This window comes from Dysidea avara, chromosome 10 (assembly GCF_963678975.1).
Source record: "Dysidea avara chromosome 10, odDysAvar1.4, whole genome shotgun sequence".
NCBI lineage: Eukaryota > Metazoa > Porifera > Demospongiae > Dictyoceratida > Dysideidae > Dysidea > Dysidea avara.
The window spans coordinates 11,650,000-11,673,042 of record NC_089281.1 but is presented as its reverse complement, the minus strand read 5'-3'; the positions used below and the strand labels follow the sequence as shown (position 1 = coordinate 11,673,042).

Sequence of the window (23,043 nt, the reverse complement as noted above, 5' to 3'; positions counted from 1 at the left end):
AGAAGCATAAACTTACTGCGTTAAACTATTAGAATTAGACACCTCTGTCGTCATGTGATAAAAGAAACAGACGTACAGTGGTATTAGTTGAAAGAGTTAACAATGTCGTCAGCTGTGCAGATGTACCACGTTCCGGTCGTACTACCGGATTTACGCCGCGAAGAGTCCTTGTCACAAGTCATAGACTCATTGGAGTACTTACAGGCGATAGCAAACGATATCTTCAACCGGATTAGTAATCGTGTGGCGGAGAACAGGGACCAGTTAACAGCTATTAACAATCGTATCAACACGTGCCAAGCTAAGGTAGATAAACTACGGAATCACAGGAGTAAGGCTACTCAAGTTTTCTCCACTCCAAAGTACCCAGCACCTGAGTTCCTTAGCGACTATACCACACTGTTTGCTGGTGTCAATCCTCAACTGCAGAAAATTAAACGCAGTAAAGTCAGCAGTGACATCCGACTACCAGATGTTACGAACGAGATGATGCTTGCAAAGAGAGAATATTTCAAGCCAAGACTTGCAACAAAGGCCATTGTAAGGAAGCACACACAGAAACAGAAATCTGCAGAAAGGAGTGAAGAAGACCACGTTGAAGAAGAAGGCGAAGGTCTTGGCAGCCTTCCTAAGCACCTTCCATCAGTTAGCTCCCTGCTGTTATTTAATACATCTGAAAATCCTTACAAGAAATATGTAATTCTTGATCCACTCGAGGGAGTTAAGACAAAAACACGTGATACTATTAAAGAAGATGAGATCTCAGAAGCTCCTTATACCATTACTGAAGGAGAGGAGTTGTTACGTGGTACTGCGGATGATGTCATGTATAAACCAAAGATGCCAGATCTACCAGAGTTGGAGGTTCCTTTACAACTTCCTCACTTACCTAATGTTGCTGACGATCTTTTGTTTGAGGCAGATATGGGCCAGTCAATTGCACCATCAATAGCTGGCTCTAATGTACCTGAGCTACCTTCACTAGAAATTAGTGAGAACACTGTCCCATCAATTCCAGTTACAATTACAGAATGTAAGTATTTATAGGGGACCACCAAATTTAAAAAGTGTGTAAAAGGATTTGTCCCATTTAAAAAAATGTGTAAAAGGATTTGTCCCGTGTTTTTTGCTTATAAATATGCAACCACACATTCTGGGTTCCATATTGTGCATAAAGAAGAGGGTATGTAGAGTAAATCTAAAAACTGCAGAATATTTGGGAATGTCTGTTGTATATTGATTCTTTTCCAGTTGGTCCATCTGGAGCCCCACCCCCTCCTCCACCTCCGGAAGCAGCGGCGCCTCCACCACCTCCACCCCCACCAGAAGCTGCACCTCCTCCTCCGCCACCACCTCCAACAGGAAGTGACGATGATGAGCCTCCTGCAGGTCAGTAAGTGTGGCTGCTCTATTAAAATAGTGTTTTGCTATTAGAATGTTTGTTTGAAATTAAAAAATGAAATCATGTCACCCAGCGAACTGACTACAACCATATAGCAATACTATTTTACCATAGTGAATTATGGGCTAAGAAAGTTTAGTGACTGCTTTGTTAGAGTGTTTTGCTCTTTGGATTGTGAATGTAGCCAAAATGTCTGAAAGGGGCCTTGCAAACTGAGCACAATAATGTGGCATTGTTGGCTATATGATGCCTATTGAAATTTCTGTTCAGACAAATTGTTTGTTCCAACTACTCTGGTTCCATATTTTTTACCTCTGAAAGACTGGTCCAGTTCCTTTTATATTGCAGCAACAATTGTTGGTCCCAATACTGCCCATTGCAGAGATGTTAAGAATTTTGGTGACTGTTCTATTAGATGTTTGGCTCACTTTGCATAAAAATTGTTTAGTTTTTGCTTGTGTAGTATATTGTGCTCTTGGATTTGTAATTGGTTGCGGCCATATAAATAACAAATGTTTGAAGTACATTGTCATGTAATTCTAGATAAATCTGCTGATATACCAAGCATGGATGATGGGCGTGCCAATTTAATGGAAGCTATTAGGAAGGCTGGCGGCACAGATAAGGCTGGTCTTAAGACTGCAAAAGAACGGAAGAAACGACGCAAGGCCAAGAAAGAAGAGGAAGATGCAATACCAGCAGCTAGCAGTGGACCAGGGGACCTTCTTGGTGACCTACATGCTGCCCTGACCAGAAGACGTAAAGGAATTAGTGGACGACAAGACAAAGATGACATGCCCAACACAGGTAACCATTTAAGTGGGATACTGTGGGCTTTGATAGTCGTCAATGAAAATTTTGATTTCTTTGTTGCTAGAAATATGGTTCACATAACATACTACCTGAACTGTGATTTGTTTTATGTTACAACTAGAGTTTTCCCCAGCATGTTACATGTTTGTGTGTCATGGCAACATGTGAGCAACAAGAACAGACATGCATGCAGCACCCATGCTGACTACTTGAGTGCAACTAAAGCACACAGGACAGTCACACATACACTTTGGCTTGCCAAACCATTTCTTGCCTTCTTATGTACACTAAAGATATATGGAAAGTGCATGGATATTACCTAGGATTTGGGTATTATATTTCAGATGGCTCAGTCTCACATATCAATGGTGTATGGCCAGTTTTCATTCTAACAGCTATGTTCACAGCTTTGTGTACCTCCGGTGCAAAGTAAAAACCCACAATCGAACCCCCAAAGCTATGAAACTGAACATCTCATTTCTTTTTCATAGCTCGAACATGTGTCACAGCTCTAAAAATGGCAAACATAGCTCAGGAGATATCTCAGAAGTTTGATAAACTAAAAAGGAAGTTGTTGAGTAAAACAACCCACCATCATTCTCGGAGCAGAACAACTCACCATCGTCATTCTCAGAGTAGAGCAACTGGCTGTCGTTCTCAGAGTGAAAGAACTTACTGTCGTTCTCTGAGTAGAACAACTCACCTTTGTTCTTGGAGTAAAGCAACTCATCATTGTTGTTGGAGTAGAGCAACTTACCACCACTCCCGGAACAGAGGAGCCCTTTCCGAACCCCCCCCCCCCCTCAACAGCAGGGGGGGGGGCTACTAGAATCAGGGCCCCCAGAAAGGAGGCCAACTACAATACAAAGTTGTATGTTGAAACATCATATTACTCGCCAGGGCATTCAGACACTCTAAATCCCAGCCAAACCATTAGCCTGAAGACTGACACACCACCTGCACAATTGGCAGGCCATAACTCAGGACCGGTGGGTCATAAACACTGTACAGGGCTACAGGATAGACTTCTGGACCAAACCACAACAGAAGCATTTCCAACTTCCCCAGCAGACCAGCTCCAGTTGATCATGGAGATCACAGAGCTGTTACAGAAACAAGCTATAGAGGAGGTACAACCATCAGAGGGGTTCTACTCAAACCTCTTCTTGGTTCCAAAGAAGGATGGGGGCAACATCCGGTCATCAACTAGCCCTGAACAAATTTATTCAAAAAGAACGTTTCAAGATGGAGGGGATTCACATCTTGAAAGACCCCCTGTAGCCAGGGGACTGGCTAGCCAAGGTCGACCTAAAGGATGCCTTCTTCACAATACCCATGTACCATCAATACAGAAAGTACCAGAAAGTACCTGAAATTTATATTCCAGAGGAGAGTTTATCAGTTCACCTGGCCCAACAAGTGAGCCAAGAATGGGCTGTCACAATTCCCAGCCTTGCTATTTTGTGGGCCTCCGCCCATATACTTTTCATTTTCTGTGGGGGGGAGCCATTTTTATGGAGTCCACAGTTAGACCTAGGTTTGAGTTGGGTTCATAACAGATTTCTTTCTGTTGATTATGAACCCCAGATTTTCTAACAGATATGTCCCCTGCTAGGTGATTGTGGATCGTTTTCTTTTGACTCTGCAAGCAGAGTCAAGAGAAATGTCATCCATGTAGGCTTACCCCCTTTTGTCTCAGTATTTCCATGGCTGATTTGAGGGTTTTGGTGAATACCCATGGGGCTGAGGACAGTTTGAAGGGGGGGGCATGACCATTGTTCTGTCATCACCTGCAGATGATGCTATCCAACACCCTGGAGAGGAACTCTCAGTGATATGAAGCACAGGTTATCCTTCCCTGGGAATGCCTGGAAGACATAGCCTAGGAGCCTAAGCGAAAATCTTTGAGCTAAATATCCTAAAGTGAAACGGGACAAATACCTAGAACGGCTGAAAAAAAAAGCTAACCCCATCGTGACTTGATCCGCAGGCCACCCAGATTCCGGCCAAGCGCCACGCTCGGAGCCAACTTTGGAGCGGCCACCTAAGTAGGGAAATGTTGTATTATCTATAATTATTTGGAAACATTTTGCCAGCTCTGATGGAAAAAACAATGTGCTTATTTGTAGAGTGTATTACCACTTCAGAGATAATATTTTGGTGTTCAATGAAGATAGTATGAAATGCATATTCAGATTTTAACAAGGCATTTGTTAGTTTTGTCCCACAGTTGAGATACCCCATAATTGACATGTTGCTATGGCCCACTATAACGACCACCCATCATAATTCTGGCTACTGTGAGGATTTTGAATTCATGTTTGCAATTCACATTTCAATAAAATATATGTTACTGGGTTGTAAAGTACACCTTAGCATGTGTTTGGCACCTACTCAAAATGGTCTTATTTTAGAGGTAGCCACTAAACTATACTGATCATTACAGGTGGTGGAACCATGATGGATAAGATAGCTGCTATGATACCTCCTCCAAAGGCCGGCGGCAAGTCAGAGGCAGACGGAAACAGTGACGATGACTGGGACAAATCCACCACAATGCCTTGAAGACTTGACTGTATATTGAATGTTGTGATCTCTTTTGATTCTATTATTGTATTAATTATTGACTGCTGCTTGAGGAGAGGACCATGCCGAGTCAGCGCAGCCATTAATTATTATAATGTTTTTTATTCTATGTAGTTTATTCACATGTATTCTTTGGAGCAGAAGGGGTGGGTACAATGCTTGTAATTACAAAAAGAAACAAAACAAAACAGTCTAACAACCTGTATGTAAAAAAAATAATGTAGGTTACAAGAGATCCAAAAATGTCAGCAGTAGCAGCAAAATTTGTTTCACAATTTACACCAGGCCATAAATTCTGACAGGCTTTTTACCGGGAAGTCTTGAGCATATGCCTTCACCCTCAAATTCCTATCATCTGTCAGCAAAATGACTGTGTAACAGTTTTCAACTTTCCTGCTTGCACCACTGATGTGACTGGAGTCAACCTTGCTACGCAAGTTCACCGAGCTCAATAAAATATAGTCATCATTGGATATCTACAACAACAAAAACACCATGTGAATAATAAAGTATTAGATAATGAAACACAGCTTTTTAAAAATGATATCTATGGAAGGCTGTGTGATAAATTTCTTTTGAAAACAAAGCCATGCACCTTAACAGGATAGTTGGTTCACCCATAACCCAAATAATAACCCTAAAATGTATCCCATTTTCCTACCAGTTTCAATTACAATGAAATTGCACCTTGAACCAAACACAAAAACCCTACAAAGTGCTTCAAATAATCATATCAATGCACACAACATTCTAAGGTCTCAAAAAGTACCAATGGAAGTAACAAAAGCTGAGATGTGATTTCTGACTCAATACTGACATTTTGTAAATTTCTTTTATTTCACACTTAATGTTACACTGGCCTTACCTGGATGCCTGTTAACTCTGATCTGATTGACATTGTGGAAAGGAAGTTTCCTTTTGTAGTCAACAACTTTACACAACGTTCCTTCACATCAAAACATTTCTTGAGGTACTCCACAGCTTTCCTAAACAATGATGTGCATTAATTAGGGAATTCAAATTTAGTTAAATCCCTCCAAAAGTAGATAATTTCTGATGAGGTAATGGTTCTCAAGTTTCTAAACTGAGACACTAGTCAAAATACAGGATATGCCTTGAGGAGGGATTTTACTGACATTTAAAGAAACCTACTGTGCTCCTTCCACAGGAGTGTCAGTTCTAATAGAAGAACCTTTCATCAATCCTTCTAATTCCATCACAACTACAGACAAAACACTCACATGTTACCAACAGTATGTAGTACCCCCTTAACAACCATCCCTAGGCATGTCTTCTATTGGATACACTGATGTAGTTATAATATTACATTTATAATATTACGTTATTATATAAATCTTCAAGCAGAACATTAGGTTAGTTGGAAGCTGTGCATGGAGTACATTTACTAAGAAGGTTTTGCTATAATACATAAACAATTGTGACAATTACACATGTATTGCATACTAATAATAGTAGTTACATAACAAAATAAGGCAATGTACCTACCTGTTAACGGTATGACAACAGTGAAATGGCCTGAGGCTACAATGTGCTGGATGGAGACAAGGTCATAGATGAAGCAATTGGTATCTGGGACAACATATTTGGGTATGACAACTCTTTGGTGGTGTACTTCTTGCTTGCTCCGTGCCTCAAGGACATTCTGAGAGGGGGGAGAGACAATAATAAAATAATACTAAATAACAAAGCTTCCTTATAGAAGACACTCAAAAGTTTTCAGAATGTTCAAATCATATAATTTTTTGCAATGATTTAGTGATCAAAGTTAAAGACATTCAAAAGAAAAAGTACAAATGTTTAAAGAAAGAAGCCCTAGCTAATAAAGTATTGCTATTAAACAACTTTAATAAAGTGTACAAAGTAGGATATACCCACACTGTGTGGGTGGCCAGTAAGTACCTCAATGTCTTGTTGGGTCTGTTGTTGAGTTTGTAACTTCCTTGTTAGACGTTCTTTCTCAATTCTCAACCTGTCTATGTCTGATAGTGAAGCCTCTTGTCCTAATACTGGTGACTGTAGATGTGGTGGTGGTGGTGCTTCATCTTCACTGCTGTCATCTTCTACTATAACACTGTCACTGTCCGAGCTGCTGTGCTCCTGTGGATAGTTGAAATAGCAACAGTTTACTTGTGTTTATTACTTCCTGACCACCTCAAGGTGTACCTCATGAACAGATCAACATAATTTCAATACTGAAACCATATAGGTAGGTACTGTATCATAGGTAACCCTATTTATTAATTAACGAGATTTCAATGTGTACATTAGTTCAGTATGAACTGGATCAAATTTCACATGCAGCCTATGCTAGCTGAAGTTAACAGATATCATTGCCACGGGTATATATATAGTAATTTTTAGATACTATGATTTTAATATAAAAATACTCGTCACAAAGCTGGCCACAAGATACATAGTGCATATATTGGTTCTCCAAAACACATCACTTAGTGAGTAACACTTAGAACAACCAGACCTATTCTAGACAAGTTTGACAAAACTATTACAAAAGCAACTACTACTGAGGTGTGCTTTAAATAGGAAATACTATTATAGCATACAAACCTCAAGATTGTCAGTATTGCTCTGGTCAGTAACTACTGCTACAACACTGTTGTCTGTCTTGGTGGAGGACGATGTTGGCATGTGTGATTGATAAATGAACTTTACGCCATCAAACAGCAAAGGCAGAGTCCAGACACTCTCACTGCTGCTATCTGGCTTAGCAAACAGACGTTCACAGGTGCGTAAAATGGTCACAATTCGATGGACACCCTCAGCAAACACATTCTGCAAATAAAATTACAGGTACAAGCAAAATGTTCACTTGACTTAACATATATATGACATAACTGCACTAATCCATACATATTAACCATAACAAGATAATAAATCTGTACGATGCTCTGTATAGTCAAGGCAATATCTTAGATGCCACTGTATAAAAGGCTATCTCTTCAAGTTGTGTTGTATTTAGAGATCACACGTTTATCTGAACAGTCTGTTACTGTCCGTAGGCCCAAAACGTCCAGACTAAAGAGGTTGTACAACATAACACAACTCAGACACGGAAGCCAAGCCTTGTCGTAGAATACCACACATTATTGGCATAGCAACATGAAGTATTTATACCATCATGAATATCATTACTGGTTGTTCAACAGAGCAGACCATAATCATAATGACAATACTTGTATGTTTTCTATTGACAGCCAAAGACACCACAACATCACTGTATGGGTAAACATACCTTGTGGTTAACACCTTCTGAAGAGTAGGCCAGAGCCTTGAGTGGTATGAAACCTGCCAAGGACTTGTCCTCCCACAGGTGGACAGTTATCATCATAGCTGTAGGGGAAATGAAAGGGTATTACCCTAACCACCGCTGCACCACAAAACTTTGAGTATGAAGTGTGTGTGCCTATGTCACATTCAGGACTTACCCGCAGTAGACCGTGAACCCAGGCTGGTCTCAAGCCCTGCCAGATGATTCAGCAAACATTCACTAGCCATCCAAAACTCTTGCCTTAAACACAAACACACATAAAAGACTAAAAACACATCACTCTCATCACTCACTGCGTAGCATTGTTGATCTGTTGACTACAGTCATACCACAGTCTTAGCTGGCAACACAGCCAGTCAAACCATATCTTAATCAGTGGCAAATGACAAGCAAGAAGATCAAGCAAAGACTGTAGTTCCTCTGAGTCTTCATTATCATTACCTGGTGTAGTTCCCTTTTTGTCAGCATTTAATTCAGCTTCCTTCTGACCAAATGCTGACAGTGCACTATTGCAGACTTGCACTGTTCCATGAAGAAACTGCAGCACAAAGGAGCCAGCTAAACCACAGTAGTATAGGCAAGCTGGCCTAGAAGCTAAAAGAAATAATATTATAGGAATGAAGCAATGCTGTTTTCTAGACATAAAATTACAAATACACCTGTATGTAATGCAGTAATGAACCAAATAAACATGTCCACCGTACACCTAGTATGTGTGACACAGTACGTAGATGCATACTGAGGGACTGTAGTATGTGTCTGTGAGTGTAAATGTGCATACACATGCACGTGTGCAAGTGTGGGTTGCAGTGCTTGGTACCATACTAAGCATCTTCATTAGATGAGGTAATACACATATACTTACATAATTGTTAAATAGTTTTTTCCTCCATTAATTCAGGTCGCTAATTAAGAAAACATTATCATACCAAGCAACACTTATAAGTAACTTAAGTGCCCAGACCCAGTGACATAAACTATGACATGTCAAATGTGAACATCTGTAAACAGATGTTTGTTCTACTAATTTACCCTGTTCTCTTTCTGCTGCATTGTGCATTGAGAAGAAGCAAAGCACCAATATCTTCATGAAGCGTGATGTGTCTTGAGTGGACAATTGATAATGGAGTACTTGTTTCCAAAGAGCAAGACACTTCTCAACAGCATCATTGATTCTCTCTAAACTGGAAAACGACACAAATCTTGCCGCTACAGATACCACTAACACACACATACACACAAACACACACACACAACACATACACACACACACACACACAAACAACACATACACACTGTACTTCACTCACACAAAATACATACCCAATTTTGGTAAAAAATTTTCCATGCACAATCAGCATACTGGCCACCAGGTTCTTCATTAGCTAAGGGAGAGTCACAATTATTCAATTATCACAGTTCTCAATCACTAATGTCATGCTAATGTAATAAATTTGTGGTTGTCTGATAACAATATAATGAGGACAAAGTGCACTTCATCTTCAGCTGTCCAAACAAAGAGCTCATACTTAATCACGAATGATGAAAAGTGTACTTTTAAAATTGTCCGCCTACATGTACCGTATTTCTCGTGTAAAAGCCAGGTTCAAATAAACAACTATAAGGTGTGGGTGCTTCTAGCACATATGGAAAAAATAAGCACCTGGTCTCAAACATAGGCCAGGCTATATATTAATGGAGTCTGCTGATAGTGGCTACTTTCCTTGCTGCTGCTGCTTCTTCAAATTATCAACAATAGAACCATAAGGTACTACAAGTAATCAGGCATCAGGGATTGAGGACTTTACCAGTAATAACACACCCTCCATGCTTACCGATACAACATTTTCATCCAAATTCAATTAAATGCCGAATGTCACTTATAATTATACCTACCCAAAATAAACACCTGGTCTTGACTAAATGTCCTACTCATTTAAAGCTGGTTGGAAAGGAAACAAAAACCCAGGCTTTTATACAGCAATATACGGCATGTGTGTGTGGCATGTACACGTGTGAGTGGTGTAACTGTGTACACATAAGTTGTCATAAGAAAAAGTTACATACGCTGTACACACTGTTTCTCAGTACACACCTCAGAACTTGGGTGCTCTAATGACACAGCTACCTTTAAGGGAGATGGTGAGGAGTGTGTGTCATTTACAGGCCGTGCCGATGATATCAGAACATCCTCCAATTTATCCACCTGCCATGGCAGCACCCATACCTCTTTACTAAAAGAGATGTTACAATACTACTCGGCAACTATCACCCACACCTTAAGTCACTTGACTGTTTGTCTTGTCTCCTCTGCTTACGCTCACTCCTTTTCCTTCTTTTCTCCTCATCCATTTTCAGCTTCTCATCTTCCATTTCTGCCTTATAAAGAATATATAGGCTACACAGACAGTACAATAATATAGCTACCTTCTTGCTGGTTTCATCAAAGAGAGCTGCAAGGCTCTCCTTAGCTGATAGGAAGGGATTGCTGGCTGTGAGACTTCTGATGTAGTAATAGACAGCATCCAACCGACGATGCTGTAACAACACATATCTATATTGTAGCATATGTACATGCACACGTATACATGCATGTAGTGTGTGCACAACACACACATGTGGTGGCAATCAATACATATTCAACAAGTCCCTAACTTCCTCATTGAACTTTCACAGGATGAAAATATCCTCCAGGAGCTGATAAATTCCCACCCTTTGGAGCACACAAACTTTTCATGTGACATCCTAATGAAATTGAGCTGAAAAGAATAGTGTGTGCACACAAGCCACGCCTGGTAACTTCAATTTAATAAGGTTGCCCTGTTTTTCACTTTTTCAAGTTCTAAGGAATCCATTTTGTTCCTGTTGCTAAAACAGTAATAAAACCACTGGATTCTTCAAAGCAAACAAAGACATCCTCTTCAAAAGCGAAACCAGTATGACCAGTGTGTTTTAGACTTTCTGTCACACTTAATGAATAATACATCATCATGTAAGTAGCTAAATCATAATTTACTTTATCAGCTTCTAAATGCCCTTTGTCAAAAACTAATTGTTTTTTGCACAGTGTAAAATTAACATTGTCTAATCCAACAGCTGATTAACACAAAAAGTTAACTATAGCAAATTCAATAAATCTTCACACACATTTAATAGGCTCCTAGCTTACACACATACACACATATATCTGACTCACTGCATGGATAGCAATCACTGCAAGCTGGTTGTATGGCTTGCCATTCCTTGGAGCCAGCTGCTGTGCCCTCAAATAGTAGCTGAAACAATAAAGAAGGAAACAAATTAACAAATGTCTCACTGCCTGACCAACGGGCTTTACTTTGGTCAGTTTAAGTGGCCAAGTTATTTACTGTTTATACAACTTGATGGTATAGCTAGTGCCTCAATTAGCTGGCAAGTTTGCATACAAAACACAAGCTAGCAAAAAATGAGTCATTCTATAGCTTCCTACTTGTAGCACATATCCCATCATTAAAAAAAGTGCGAGCACTCTTCCAGGATAATAATATGAGGTGCTTCAATACAATACAATACAATACCACAATCACAAAGTAGGACCTACCTGCGTGGCTTTCCCCAATCAGGCTTAGGTACTAGTTGTTCTCGATAGCGATACAAGTCTCCGATGTAGATGTTAAAGTGGTGGCATAGCAAGACATTGATTTTCTCCTACAAAGATAACACACATTAATAGATGTAACAGGTCTCCTTATAGGAAATGGTCCTAATGGGTCTCCTCTAGAATACACAGCAAGATGTACAACACAATTTACCTTTCTTTTACTTTGACCTTCACTGGCTCCCTCCAGCAACTCCATTAGACCAGTATAATATTGTATTGATGATTCCAAGAAGCTGAGAAACTCTTCCTTCAAATTACCTACATCACAACAATATCATGTATACCCCCACCATACCTAGAAATGAAGACTTAAAAAGAAACAGCAAATTCAAATTCATGAACAACATTAAAAATAGAGGCCTATCAATTATGAGTGGCCACAATGGTCTGTATAATTCAAACTGCCATACTTCCAGGAAAATTATACCTTTTGCTTTCAGGAAGAAAGGTTAGCAACAGCAAAGCGACCTTCACAAACTCATTTCCTATTTGATGTCACTATATTTCAGCTTGAACACTTCTACTATAACGGTAGTGGGGTGGCCTGAATATATGAAGCTTGGACTGATTATCAAAATGTCCTCATTTCAGGTGTGTACAGTAAAATTTACAAATGGATGGATAAGTCTTGCCAGGTGTCCACATTTCAGAGTGTCCTTTGCAACAAGCTATACCCAACATTCTTCAATTGAAACAAAATATAAAACATCCCACTTTGCTGAGATACAGCTGGACACCTCACAAATGTTAGCTAAGACAAAACATCTACACAAAATAGGCAATGTTTCAAAACAACGTTTGGTTCTGAAATTCCCGCCACAAGCATACCAACTGCCTAACAACCGACACTAAACTGGCTTCAAATATTTCAAAAACAATGGGCAGCTAATCTCATTAGGTAGAGTACCTTTGAAAGATTTCCTTGCTAGTCGTCTCCTTGTACCTTCAGTTACAACGTAGTGACAATTCTGCCATATCCGAGTGCAGTCCCCGAGATCAACCTTGCTCCTAATAATGTCTTTCCATAACTGCTGCAGTTGTACACTACAAATATTATAAAATTACCTCAAATTTACTACAAGCTATTTACATAGAGTTAGCCTCTGAAAGCAGCAAAAAGTTTTCTGGAGGCTCATGGCTTCAGTGAATTGCTGGAGTTAGAGCAAAGGTTGGAGTGATAAGTTCCACAACTTTGTAGGAGTGCACATTAACATGCAGTACCTTATTATGTTACCACAAACAAAGGGCTAGATATGTACAATGGCAAATACTGAACAACGTGAAAGATATCTCCTTGTTCATATCAACTTACAACAATAATGACATTTAAACTTACTGTAAATGAAGGCTATAGAGTATTAGCAAGAGTTAATAATAGGAGAGCATTTGTAGAGACTTTGTATTGTGTTAGACACTCTCCTCTTATTATCAACTCTTGATATTAATATTCACTTTTATAAATAATCAAGTAGGATGCCATTCAGTAAGCTTAGCTACTAACACTGTGACCATCTACCCGTCTAGTTCATTTTTTTTTTAAATTTCTCAGCGTTATCTACATTGTTCAAGGAATGGTTCACCAAAGTTTCAGTCAATTATAGTGAGTAGTTTTGGAATTACAGCACTAGACAGTAGGAAATGCAAGGAAATCGATTTGTACAGTGACTATACTAAAAATAAACTACAGGCACTTACATTCGCAGCCATAACTTCCATTTGGATTAGTCTACAGAGTTAGGATTCGGCTTACAATGCTCACCATGGATCAGCAAATCGACCAAGGTTTAGTTTTCACCCAGCAGTTACTTACACATAGGTGTATGAAGGTGGTTTTATTGAAGAAACAGAAACGATTTTGTTTATGTCTACCGCATCGTAAACAAACGCACGCGACACGCAAACCATTGGGACTACAGAAATCAAACAAAGATTTTGAACTCCCCATGAGTAGGCGAATAAGATGGTGTATAGGTTTAAATGATTTTCCTTCTCTGAGTAATGGCTCGATTAAAATTTGTGTAAAATTTTCTTTGTAACACATAATTTCACCAATTTTTTTTTAAATTCGTTTTTCTCAAAACACATGCTTGTGCGAACTAGACGAGTTTTCACTGAGACGGTCACAAATACTGTACAATATTGCATTAGAATTCAGGCAATTGTCAATTCAGCTGCAGTATATATATATATGCCAATAAAGTTTTGTGTATGCGCTATATGTTCCAGTGTGAACGGAAATTAAACAGCACACTGTTGTTGCTGAATTTGATATACAATCTTAACAAAAATCTTGAGGCACGATACTTAAGACAAACATGTCAAGGCTTACACATTATTGTGATCTGTACAAAAAAATGCAAAATTCACTAACCCAATCAACAGTTTGCTAAATCAAAGGGTTAAATAACAGCCCATATGTACAGGTGTATTCATATTTGAAGCTGAATGTAATCAGCAAACAAATTTGCAGCATAGCTGTCATAAGTAATTTGCGCTCTTTAAATTTGTGGTTAGGCACACTTACAAAGTTAAAATTTAATTACAAACACGCTGCCTAAATGACACTTGTAGATTACTGAATCGCAAGCAATCAATGATCAGTTGTAATTGACTTCAATTACAAAATATTTACGAAAATAAAGTCATTAGACCTTAGAAGTGCGACAAAGCACATGTACAACATCCCAATGAAGCCGTTTAATACCAGTTACGACACAGACACAATGGTATGATAATGTGCAGTGTGTGTATTACGAGGGAAACATGCATCTGTGTGCATGTATACAGTTGATATACTTCAGTGTGTATTCTACTATTGTATACTCACCAAATTTCTGTGATGCGTTGAAACTTGCTAGCATCTCCAGACCATCGTGATACCAAGTTATTAAGATCAGTTTCATGAGCTGTTATCTCACTCATGACTTCACCAGCCCCCTTCCTTCCATGGTTAATTGAAGCACTCACTGCATCTCTCTTGGGTGACTGAGATTTCCTGACGCCTTCTGGTACTCTCAACACGCCATGCGTCTCTTTCATTGCACCAATTTCATCCGTGCTTGAATGTATTAAATCTTTGGTGGGCGTTATTTGGGATGACAAACTGCTCGTAACAAATGTCAAATCTCCGCCGCTCGTTTCTACCTTTCTACTGTTTGCCTTGCCATGTTTTTTTTGTCTATATTCACCCGTCTCCCTTTGGGTGTTAGCTAGCTGCTGCACTACGCCCGTTCGCAAAAGTTCCCGGGTTGAATTCGGGCTGTTAGAATCACAGACGTTTGCTACATCATTTACTCTCCTACTCGCGTCATCTGTACGTCGAGAAATGGACATAGCCCCCTTAGCAGCGCACCATTGTCAGCTATCACGTGAGTCTTTGACTATCAGTGTATATCAACACTCTAAACCTGTTTAATACATGCATGTAATAATGAGCTCATACGTATTGAGTGATTGTATTAATTACACCAGCTTCGGCCTACCAAATATAGGTACTAACAAGCTCAGTGCTACTTCCAAGCTGATTTATGGCCTGCCAATGGAATGTATGTACGAGGCGAGCCCGACACAAGGGTTATATTTCTCATGATAAATGATGACTAGGACATCTTATGTGTTATACACACAGGTAAATGTCCTGAGTGTTTGTATACAAACCTGTTCCTATTATATACATATAGTATGTGTCACAGTATACCTGTTTGTCACTTCTACCCTTATGTCATAATGATGACATGTCATGATTCACCAGGTACATAGGTCAGTCAGGTCATTTATTTGTAGGTGTCATCACATCTGTTGGTAGAGAAGTACTAATGACTCGTCACCAAGCCATTGACTCCATGACAACGGCCTGACATATTTACCTGCTGGGTGCAGTGTTAGGGTCAGCTAGTCCAAATCTGTTAGTAGGTTAGCCAAGGATTGTGTAACTTTGTTTGTATTAGGGTGGGAAATCATTGACGAAGGTAAACATTACCTGGAAATTATAGCTACTTGGCTACCAGGCTGTCACATTTAACCAGTTTATTAACAAGCTACTGAAGCTAGTTGATACCACATTCAGCTATCACATTGATTTGATGGCTTGCAAGGTTACAACTGAGCACGATTTACTAGCAATGTTTATACTTACTTGGCTCTGTCTACAATTTCACACTATATAATCTAACTTACACAATCCATGCTGCATTGGTTAAGCAGATAATTACAAATGCTACACCATGAAATGACTTTTTGTGCCTAAGCTGGGGCGAATCTTCACATTACCAAAGTTATCATAATTTTCTCTCATTCAATAAGTTTTAACAGCTTGTCACACCACAACTTTAGGTGTCAAATTATATCTACTACAAATATTTGACAGGATATGCCCTCTACCTCTCTCCTCCCCCCCCCCCCCCCCCAGACCTCCAGCACTCACCACCTACAAAATACAACAGTCAAAAGTCTCAGTACTTGTTAACACAACGCTAGTCCCCTGAGAAATCCCTGACTTGTTATATAAGTGTTGACTTTTGCCAATAGTACTTTTACTCTTGCTATAGCTACCTAGCTAAATGGCTCTGGTATATGTTGTAAGATTATGCCTGAAAGCCATAAGAATTATAAAATGGATTTGTTAATGTGCTACATACTCACAACTTCCTGTAACGCTTGATGTGATGATGATATTGAAGAATTGACAAATTGTGATCTTGTACCAAGTATCCTATTAAACTAAACATGAGAACCTTCTGTGAGACTTGTTAATACCTGCATGTACCAGTAGTAACCTATCTCACAGAACATCAGCTGTGAGAACAAGTGTTCTACCTCATGCAGCTGGTCATGGCAACTTGTAGACTTCAATTCACTAACTTGTTAAATGTAGCTTTTTGGTTATGGCATTGACTTGGTAATTGTTCCACCCAGTTAGTGACTGCAGTCATCGTAATGTTGTTGCTTTACAAGGCTGTACATGTTGCTTTACTTTATATCACATCTCTAGCTTGATAAAAGCAAGGAAAATCAAGAAAATGTAACCCATATTTTAATTCTAGCTTTGGTTGCTACTACTACATTACTAATTCGTATGCTTTAGCTGCTTTCTAGCAAGAAGTTATTGCGTGATTGCGAGTCTTGTATTGCGTCAATCAAATAGGATGTTACGTCACTAGGAGAAGGTTGGAGAGTGCATTGCGGGGAAACTATAATTGTGTGGTATTTTCGTAAAGATTGTATTATAGTTTAATTATAGATTTTATTTCACTCGTTTGAATGTGATATTTGTAAGTAACTGTTTTAACGAAACTTTCTGATTATCGACCTTGTCTTGAAGAAGCGATGTGATCGTCTAATTTTCTTTACAGCCTCAGAGAAATGATTAGATTGATTTACTGAAAAAAGAAGAAAAGATAAATTTGAAGGAGAATGGCAGTGATGTATCATCCCTACAGATTTTTTAACGGCTCTGGCATTCCGGGTCTGCCGTTCATAATGAGACCCCCATCTGTAGACCTTAAACCTGTAGTGGAAGAAACGCCCTCTCCGACTACATCGCCTTCTGTCGCTGTTCCGAGCACAGAACAAAATTCGCCTGAAGTAAAGACGACAGAGAAACAGTTACCTGCTCCTTTAACGTCCCAACTTTCTTCGATAACTAAACGCAACAGGAGAAAACGTTGTGGCGAATGTTCTGGGTGTTTAAGGAAACCCGAAGATAAATGTGGAATTTGCAGCGCATGTATGCACCCGAACAACAGCCAGATTTGTAGAAAAAGACGCTGCGAGGCACTGAAGAGGGCCCCAAAGGTTGGCATTAGCAAGTTAAAACGTGCATTAACTTGTGTGAATACATACATGAACGCCCATTTATCTTGTGGTTTTTATGATATACAATATTAATAATGTACTTCCACTATCTGTTTCTCTGTGCACTTTAGACTGAACCAGCTCTGAGGAAGAAAAATTTCACTGCAAATGCAGTGCGTCGACACTTGTTCAACAACAGTGTAGGGGATTATCCCCTAGTGAATGGCACCAATCAGGAAGTTGTGGTGAAAGATCACTTGAATGGGTTCCATACCCCTGAAGGGAAGGGCTCGGGCATACCAGCAAAGGTGAGACATGCACTTGACTGGCTGTTGTACCGACCCAATACACATCCATCCAGCCGAAACCCCTTATCAAAAAGCCGTATGATTATAACAGCTATAGGTGTAATCATATAAGCTTATTGGAGCAATTAGCGTGTATTCCAATTATGGCAGTGTAGAGGTGAAAAATGTTTGAAATACGTGGGAGTTAGGCTACTTGTGGAAGCTTTGGTTACAAAATTCATTACGTCACTCATGTGGCGAAAGTGGTCATCTCGTTATCATTATACAGTACACTATAAGTAATAATTAAACGGTCAGTGAATTAATTGAGTTGTTTTAACATCCACAGAAGCTTAGGAAGAAGTTTCGGTCTGCACCACAGAAAGAGAATGGTCCAAATGCCTGTGGCTGTGAGGGTAAGTTTGTTGTTTATATTACACCCACTGGTTAGTTTTGTAAACAGTACAAGATTGTTATGCCAACCATGTTGTGTGCACTTGTAGAACAAACAAACCAAGTACAAATAGTTGTTGTTTGATGTGGAATTTACAAATTAACACTTATTTCTACAAATATGTGCCATATTGTGTTGTGTAATGTTAATTAAGTGTCCTTTAATTGTTTCCTATCTTAGCAGGCACTGGATGTGTGGGCTTCTATTGAAGCTTTATATAACTTTGTCCATAGAATTATAAGTCTCTGTGTACTTAAGACTTCCCCTATTTGCCATATAAGGTGATTGCATAGACTTGTTATAATTTTGTAATATAACATGAATAGACTGATTTGTTGACATTGAAGGGATGTTTGTTTATGTCAGCTAGTTCATCTCCAGTTTGTTCATAAATGTGTTGCACCTTAATGGGTCACAACTTTGACTGGTGTAAACATGTTGTATAGTGAAAGAAGATGATGGTCCATTTTATATACATTTGGGGGCTGCTGGCTCAGAGAAGGAACTCAGAGAAGTGTTGGAAGAAAGGTACAAACAACAAACACATTACACTATATTTGTGTTTTCCATAGTGCAATAGATTTTCTTGTAAAGTTGTTCCTTGTCATTTAAATGTATCTTTTCCTTTATCTGTAGGTTTCAAGTTAGTGGAGTTCAATTGAGAATGTTGGAGGTAAGAGGATGTTATGTGCTCCTACTCTGTGGGTAGTTTTTACACTCTGTTTTATCATGCAGCTCTCCTACGTTGGGATTGAAGCTCAGACAGCTGATGGATGTCCCACAACTGAAGCAGTAAGTATCAGTGCTTCCTTTGTAGTGTGTGCGTGCGTGTGTGTAGTGTGGGTAGCATGATCTTGTTTGTACTAGTAATTGTATTTCCATCAGTTTACAATGTACTACTCATTGTGGCTATAACATCACTCAATACTGTTAAGATAATAGATGCATTATTTGAAACCAAATGATCTTTTTTATGTGAGATATGAATAATAAATACTTTTAATAGTGGGTTAAGTCATTACCATTTACTTTTAAAATATGTAATTTAAAGGTACTGATAATTTTGAAAATCTCTTAAGAATTGACATCATTGTCACTCTTGTATGTATTCACATTCCAGTGAGGTATGCCAGTCGGTAACATAGCAACTTTGTGTTTGTTTAGGTGATTCGTCGTCTTAGCAAGGAAGAGCTGTTCCTTGTGCTATTCCGCCACCATAAGAATCACACATGCAATACTAACTGTACAGTAGTTAGTATTGTATTCTGGGACGGGGTTCCCTCAAAGAGAGCCAATTCTCTGTATGAAGTCCTCACGGGTACATTGCCGAAGTATGGTAATCCAACATCACGTCGATGCTCCACAAATGAAAGGTAACTGCTTGTCTGTCTACGTGCCATGTAACTAAATACTTCATATTATGTAAGCATCACATCCGGGAATTGTACTGGCGGTTGGCAAGGCTTCTGCCATACCACTTTGTCCTATAACAATTTGTATTGGTAATAAATCATGTACAAGCAATAGGTACAGTGATACAACACTACACTACATAGGCTTGTAAATTTGACTGTGTGTTGTGGATTGAATTTTTGAAGTTTGCAAATTGAGCATGCTTTTCTGTGTTTGCAGCAAGACTTGTGCCTGCCAAGGCAAAGATCCTGACATCTGTGGGGCTTCGTATTCATTTGGCTGCTCGTGGACTGTATACTATGATGGGTGCAAGTTCGCCAAGAGTAGGGAACCTCGGAAGTTTAAGATCAATGGCCCCGCTGAAAAGGTTTCTTTCTTATGAATACAATACTTTGTTTGTGTGTACACAAATGCTAACAGAGGAACCATACTTGTTATTCAATTCACAGGAGGAAAATCTAACAAGGCACTTACAGAGTTTGGCGACAGACCTGGCTCCTTTATACAAATCTTTAGCTCCTGTGGCCTTTCAGAATCAGGTAGTGTACAAATATTATACTATTAACCTCTATACTGTCCTGTGTTTTGTTAGATTGCAACAGAACGTGATGGGTACCACTGTAGGTTAGGTCTCGGAGAAGAGAGACCATTTTCAGGTGTCACATGTTGTATGGACTTCTGTGCTCACAGTCACTTTGATCGCTACAACATGGCAAACGGATCGACTATTGTAAGTTTTTTATCTAGTAAATGCATTGTGAAGTTGTATAGAGAGTACATAACATTTATTGATAATGTTTGGAATACTGACATTATATCCAGCTGACATTAGTAGCGTATTCTTGCAATAAAGCCTTTTAATCACCTTGGACTTGGGTTTTCTGCATCAAAAGTGATCTGGAGCGTATCATTTTAAAAGTAGCTAATAGGTTTTGTAGACTAATCAGTTGTCCTGCTTAGTTTCCTGTTGTAAATAGACTACAAATCAAGCGATAATAAGCAGAAGCCTTAGAGTGAAGCAAGGTTGCCAAACATGCACTCGGCTGGCACGTGTCTGTGATTAGCACCCGCCTGATATTAGTAGGTCTACCTTTTGTGAAGATCTGAAGTCTAATAATTGAAGTATTGAATTGTTGTAGAAACATTTAAGGCTTATAAATCTCTTGTCAGTAGAGATTCCGAACATACCACATGAGGCATAATCGCCAGCTATAATGTTTAAATGGATTACTTACAAAATGTAGTGCTGGTCATACGGCTTCAAACTTGAGCGTTTGTGTTAGGTAAACTGCTTATTCTTATGTAGATAATTATATAAATAGTTTCGACTCCATGGCTTCTTTTAGTGTTAATATTTTTTTCATATTAGTGGATTCATAGTAACACATTAAACGTATACTTGTATACTTGTGTACTGTTAGAAGTCTCATAGTACGGTAATGAAAGTTTTTTAGACACAAGCTAAATATAAAGTTTAGTGAATCTAAAGGTTTTTTTGTTGATTTTAGGGTAATGGCTAGCTGCTTGCTGTTTGATTTGCATTTACGCATTGCAGAACTTGAGTTTTCTGGCTTATATAGATGACATTATGTTTCTGTTGGTGAATGCTATGAAAGGTGAAAAAGTAGCATAGTTTCTGATATTTTTTTTGGAATTGTAACCAATCCTTGGTTGGAGCTCATAAGTGTCATAAGGCTCCTGTATATACACATAGTACGCATAACTAAAAGTGAAGGCTGTGTATGTGCATTGTGTTTCAAGGCCGCACATCATTGGGCAGATCGTATGTAGGAGGATGCCTACACACATACCAAACCGGTATGGATTACGTTAAACTGATCACTTGCACTAAAAATATGTGTATATGTAAATCTCAATTGTTGTTGCAGAATGACAATCATACTTGATGATCTTTTTCATTACAGTTGTGTACTATTTTAAAGTCTGGTATTTATGGTACTGAACTTGAGCCGGAGAATGAACAACTACATGTGTTACCGCTGTATGTTTTAAAAAATGGTCCAACCGAGAGTGTACCTGGTATTGAGATAAGGAAGCCAAAAAGCAAAGAGGAGCCTACAGTTACAGCAGTCAACCACAGCACTAACAATAATGGGTTCACCCCCAATTTGTTTAAACCAGCAATGCCTTCACCAACTACACCAGTGAAACACACCAATGGATTCTCCATTCAAGCTCTCCTACAGAAAGACACTAACATGAATGGGTTGAATGGTACTCGCAACACTTCACACGTCAATGGCATAACTACCCCACTGTTCTCCCAACAATCTCCCATACATGGCTCCTTCTCCTCGTTATTTCCAACCCCAGTGAAGTCCCCACAGCTTAGTTGTACCCCCATGACCCCTACACAGATGTTCGGAGTTAAAACAGAGGCCACACCACCACCACCGTCAACTGTTCCACCATCTCCGATGGCCAACCTAACACCTCCGAAATCAGCTGAAGAATTTGAGGGTGTTGGCGGGGGTGTGGCACTGGCTCTGGGCCATGGTTCAGTCCTTGTAGAATGTGCTAAGAAAGAACGCCATGCTACCACACCCATCGCCAATACCTGTCGACAGCAACCATCCAGAATCAGTCTAGTGTTTTACCAGCATAAGAGACTTGATAGACTCCATCATGGTTATCATGAGGAAGAACAGAAAGCCAAGGAAAGGGAAATAGAAAAGAAGAAGATCATTGAACAACAAATGGCTGCAGCTTTGATAGAGAAACAAAAAGAAGTAGAATTGCAAACACAGTTAAGTCTTGTTGAAAGAAGTGAGAGCGTTGACTCTGGAATTGATGAAAGCTCTCCTGTCACGCTTGTAGACTCAATGGATATTTCTTGTATTTTGGAAGGTGATAATGACGTCCATATCGGAGAGGTGCCAAGACCAGTGCGCATGTCATATTTTGAGAACCTATTTTACATTGATGTACCTATAGAAAAGATCGATAGACAAACCCTTGTTCCTCTTAAGAGTATAAAGACTACTACTAAGCCATCACTTTATCCTATTCCACTTCTTAGTACACTAACTGGTACAACTTTTACAATGTCAACTTCGTTTTGTAAGCCTGCGGATTGCATGTCAGGTAATTATAGTCACTGGTCTAAATCATGAATTAGTGCTTTTTTAATAAAATGAAATATTATATGTTAACTGTATAGTCAAATATTATGTTTTTATACTACCCCTATAGCCCTAATTTATCAGTTCTTGTACTTGTGTTTAGTTTCTGCAATTGTATATAGTGTTTCGTCATTGTATAGTTTTATGTATATTTACAAAGATATATTTTATTTATGTATTATGGTGGATTTCATTAAATTTTTAT

The 23,043-nt window shown here is 39.1% G+C and overlaps 3 protein-coding genes across 4 annotated transcripts; 2 read left to right on the top strand and 1 right to left on the bottom strand.

Moving 5' to 3' along the window:
- Nucleotides 1-11: 11 nt before the first annotated feature.
- LOC136236368 (WASH complex subunit 1-like) lies at nucleotides 12-4,861 on the top strand. The gene is made up of 4 exons (XM_066026509.1): nucleotides 12-1,033; nucleotides 1,252-1,389; nucleotides 1,946-2,209; nucleotides 4,662-4,861. The coding sequence occupies exons 1-4, from the start codon at nucleotides 103-105 to the stop codon at nucleotides 4,778-4,780; spliced, it is 1,452 nt and encodes a 483-aa protein (XP_065882581.1). The 5' UTR covers nucleotides 12-102; the 3' UTR covers nucleotides 4,781-4,861.
- A 27-nt stretch (nucleotides 4,862-4,888) lies between these two features.
- On the bottom strand, nucleotides 4,889-15,155 carry LOC136236367 (telomerase-binding protein EST1A-like). 2 transcript variants are annotated; one of them, XM_066026508.1, is made up of 19 exons: nucleotides 14,576-15,154; nucleotides 12,656-12,792; nucleotides 11,900-12,006; nucleotides 11,689-11,795; nucleotides 11,305-11,383; nucleotides 10,536-10,646; nucleotides 10,387-10,487; nucleotides 10,204-10,342; nucleotides 9,432-9,493; nucleotides 9,141-9,292; nucleotides 8,402-8,702; nucleotides 8,266-8,348; nucleotides 8,073-8,170; nucleotides 7,388-7,612; nucleotides 6,722-6,919; nucleotides 6,308-6,464; nucleotides 5,954-6,023; nucleotides 5,667-5,787; nucleotides 4,889-5,277 (listed from the first exon to the last, which is right to left on the bottom strand). In XM_066026508.1, the coding sequence occupies exons 1-19, from the start codon at nucleotides 15,079-15,081 to the stop codon at nucleotides 5,071-5,073; spliced, it is 2,961 nt and encodes a 986-aa protein (XP_065882580.1). In that variant the 5' UTR covers nucleotides 15,082-15,154; the 3' UTR covers nucleotides 4,889-5,070. The 2 variants fall into 2 exon arrangements, 1 of the variants encoding a protein (XP_065882580.1); XR_010692106.1 differs by having other exon boundaries at nucleotides 5,260-5,277; nucleotides 5,950-6,023; nucleotides 14,576-15,155.
- Nucleotides 15,156-16,899: 1,744 nt separating this feature from the next.
- LOC136236364 (methylcytosine dioxygenase TET1-like) lies at nucleotides 16,900-23,024 on the top strand. The gene is made up of 11 exons (XM_066026504.1): nucleotides 16,900-17,541; nucleotides 17,673-17,849; nucleotides 18,178-18,244; nucleotides 18,729-18,810; nucleotides 18,919-18,955; nucleotides 19,018-19,074; nucleotides 19,447-19,655; nucleotides 19,915-20,062; nucleotides 20,145-20,234; nucleotides 20,288-20,425; nucleotides 21,621-23,024. The coding sequence occupies exons 1-11, from the start codon at nucleotides 17,161-17,163 to the stop codon at nucleotides 22,827-22,829; spliced, it is 2,595 nt and encodes an 864-aa protein (XP_065882576.1). The 5' UTR covers nucleotides 16,900-17,160; the 3' UTR covers nucleotides 22,830-23,024.
- Nucleotides 23,025-23,043: the final 19 nt, after the last annotated feature.